Here is a 3608-nt window from a genome sequence, read left to right on the forward strand (position 1 = left end):
GAACAGAACTAGAACAGAACTAGAACAGAACTAGAACAGAACTAGAACAGAACTAGAACAGAACTAGAACAGAACTAGAACAGAACTAGACCGGAATTAGAACTGAACTAGTACAGAACACTGAACTGTTTATTTGAATTTTTAAATTGTCTTGACTAAATGAATTTTAGCGTTTATGCTAAAATTTCTTAGACATACGCGCAATTAAATGAAAGATATATTTATATGTCACATTTCTGTACTGTTTCAGCATGCTATATATTTATATTTTTACACTGCCCTACACGACCCTAATCTAATGCAAGAAAGCTGTCATTTCTATAGTTTCAAATGTACCCATTTTACCATCCCATATCAAATCGCCCCGAGAACCGCCTCCCCCTTTAAGACCATTATGTTCTCGACACTTTTTCAACGAGTATCAGTGATATTGATGTCTCAAGCTGCCTGTATGATTATTATTGTTGTTGTTTATATTCAAGGTGTTATTTTTGTATAGTGTTGCTGCCATACTATTGTTGTTATTGTTGAGAGAATTGCCGTTCAGGGAACTTAATGTTGAACGTCGACCCGTGGTATTACAACTGCCATTACGTAAAGGTAAGGCAGGCGGTGGTGGTGTAGGAGGTGTAGGGCTGGCGGAAGGACTAGCATTGTGATCGGCTGAATTAATGCTATGATCGACAGGCAGTGAATAGTGGGAATTGTTGTGTAAATAATCACCATCCAAAGTCTGAGAATATAATTTGGGATATTTTAGACCAGAGGAATTATTGTGATTGAAATGGTCCTGTGTTAGACGTATATGACGATCGGTTGTATTAAATTTGGGCGTACTGTTGATGTAGGAACCAACACCATTGGGCACTATGGGCTGGCTGTAGATATGATTATTTGTTAGAGAACTTTCTTGCTGCTGTTGTTGCTGTTTGCTACAGCTATTGCTGTGACGCGGCAGAGATGTTATATTAGGATTTTTTGTATTAGACAGTTTGCGCATATCCTGCTGGGAGTGATAATTACTGGGTGTTCTGGTGTTATTGGTCATATATTTGATTTGATTAAGTTGATTGACAAAGGTGGTGGTATTCGTAGCAGGATTATCAGGTAGAGGAACGCAGCCATTATACAGTGAGGCGCCATTGGGCACTTGTAATTGTTGCAAAGTATTATTGGCTGATCCCCGACCTCTGTGTTGAGGTGGGGGTGGTGCTTCTAGCTATAGCTCTGTTACTGGTATGGGACGGGTGCCCATGTAGGGCATAGCATGTTGTCCATAACCACTAGTGGTGGTGGCATAAGGTGCTGTGGAACTCATGGCACAGGGTATTTGAGGCTGCCGAGTCATATAATCTTCATCCGAGAAGGTTTTCTGATATTCACGTTCTTTGCGTCCTAAAGCAGAATTGCCCCATCCGCCCTTTAATAGTTCGCGGATTCTTCGTCTACAAGCATAAATACTTAAAGCTAAAATGGTTATAGCTGCAGCAGTGGCCACTAAGAGAACCCCGATCAAGGCCTGTTGCTTAGGATCGCTGTGTGAACAACCTAACATGGCGGGTGTTACGGATTGTAGAGTTTGCGCTTTTAGATTGGGCGGTGAGGCACAGGTAACGCCTTTTATCTGCACACTACTGCCATTGCGTGTCATTATCAATGATCTTAACCACAGCAAACGGCAATCACACATCAAGGGATTATCCGAAAGATCTAATGTCTCCAAATCGGACCAGGGAAAGAGACCCTCATCTAAAGTAAGTATTTGATTTTCTTTTAGGATCACATGTTTCAAATGTGGCAAACCCAAAAAGGCATTTTCTTGTATATCACTTAATAATTTATTCGCCGACAGATTGATGTATTCCAAATTGGCATTATTACTAAAGGCAGAATTTTCCAATCTCCTTAAGCGTTGGGCTCCTGTGATCTCCAATCTCTTAAGGTTTTTCAGGCCCATTAAAGCATTGGTGGGTATAACCTCAAAATCGTTTTGTCCCAAAGACAAATCCTCCAATCTTTCCAAATGCGATAAAGCCAGTTGAGGTATAAACTGCAAACGATTGTCGGATAAATCCATATATCTAACACCCTCTAAACCTTTCATGGCCTCTAGAGATATATTATGAAGTCCCGCACCTTTCAAATCCAAACGTGTTAAACCCTTCAAATCCACAAAAGCTTTATTAGGTATAGACATAAAAGAGTTAGTGCCTAAGTATAGTTCGGCCAAGGCTGGCATGGCCCGGAAATTTTCTGGTGCTGGTACAGTGGTCAAGGTATTGTCATCTAAATATAATACTCTTAAGTTCTTTAAACCATCAAAGGCATGTTCTCCTATACGACTAATGCGATTTTGTCCCAAATTTAATTCCTCCACCTTTTGCAGGGGCGCAAATGTCAAATCCTCTAGTTCAGCTAACAAATTGCCACGTAGGTTCAATACTGTAACCGCTGATAGACCCGATAAAGTCTTATTATTTATTTGACCTATTTTATTGTGATTCAAATGCAATTCCTGTAATTTACGTTGAAAGGCAAAAGTTCTCTGGGGTATAGTGACCAGATCATTGTAGGATAAATCCAAGAAAGTTAATTCCGCATAGAATTGTATGCTTGAATCTATGGTCTTGATTTTATTATTCTTAATAATCAAACGTTGTATGGAGGGATTCAAAGCAATGGGTAAAACATCCAAAGTGCCTTCCCCGCATTTCACCACCAATGTGTCATCATCACATTGACAGCCATTGGGACAATTGGCTAAGGCATTAGCCAAGGGCACCTTAGAGCAAAGACATGCGATTACCGCCAATAAAGCCACTAACCAGGTTAAAGTTGTTGCTGATGTTGTTGTGGTTGTTGTTGGTTTTTGGAGGCTGGTATATGGTTTTTGTTTAAGAGAGGACATGTTAGTCATTTTTAGATTACTGCGGGTTTTGTGACATGTGTTTAATTGTGGTTTACTGCAGTCGCTACGACCAGCCGTCAAACGTTGCTGACACTCCAAATCTATGGGCATTATAATGCTGCTTGTGGTCGTTTGTTGGTGTTCTTCTTCTTCTTCCTTGTCTTGTGTGGCTTCCGTTAGTTTGTTTATTGGTTTCGTTTTTATTTCCGTTTTTCTTTTCGTTGTAAGTCTCATTGTTTTCTTTTTTTTGAGATTTATTTGTTTTCTTGTTGGCTTGTGTTTAATTCGTTTGTAAGTTTTCTTCTTCGTTACTTTGGCTCAATTTGTGTGTGTGTGTTTTACTAGTATTTGGTTTCCAATATTTTTTTGTTTTATTTCTTGGTAAATTTACTATAGTTGTCTATATAGCTGCTGGTATTTGTTGCCGCTGCTGTTGTTGCTGATTTCTAGCATTTGTTGCCAATAGTTTTCCAATGCAGCACACGTCATTAGAATATGTTTTTAATAAACTGCAATGATAAGAATAAAAGAATTTAAAGATTAAATAAATTTTAAAACGAAAATTTAAGAAACAAATATAGTTCAGACTCAGGTTCTGTTCTAGTTCTGTTTTAGTTCTGTTCTAGTTCTGTTCTAGTTCTGTTCTGGTTCTGTTCTAGTTCTGTTCTAGTTCTGTTCTAGTTCTGTTCTAGTTCTGTTC

At 38.8% G+C, this 3608-nt stretch overlaps 1 protein-coding gene across 1 annotated transcript; it reads right to left on the minus strand.

Annotated features, from left to right (window-relative positions):
• Positions 1 to 64: 64 nt before the first annotated feature.
• LOC111690138 lies at positions 65 to 3433 on the minus strand. The gene is given in 1 exon segment (XM_023452593.2): positions 65 to 3433. A coding segment is annotated over 1 exon segment (2721 nt). The 5' UTR covers positions 3143 to 3433; the 3' UTR covers positions 65 to 421.
• Between the last annotated feature and the right edge of the window lie 175 nt (positions 3434 to 3608).

Source organism: Lucilia cuprina, chromosome 5 (genome assembly GCF_022045245.1).
Source record: "Lucilia cuprina isolate Lc7/37 chromosome 5, ASM2204524v1, whole genome shotgun sequence".
NCBI classification, from domain to species: Eukaryota; Metazoa; Arthropoda; class Insecta; order Diptera; family Calliphoridae; genus Lucilia; species Lucilia cuprina.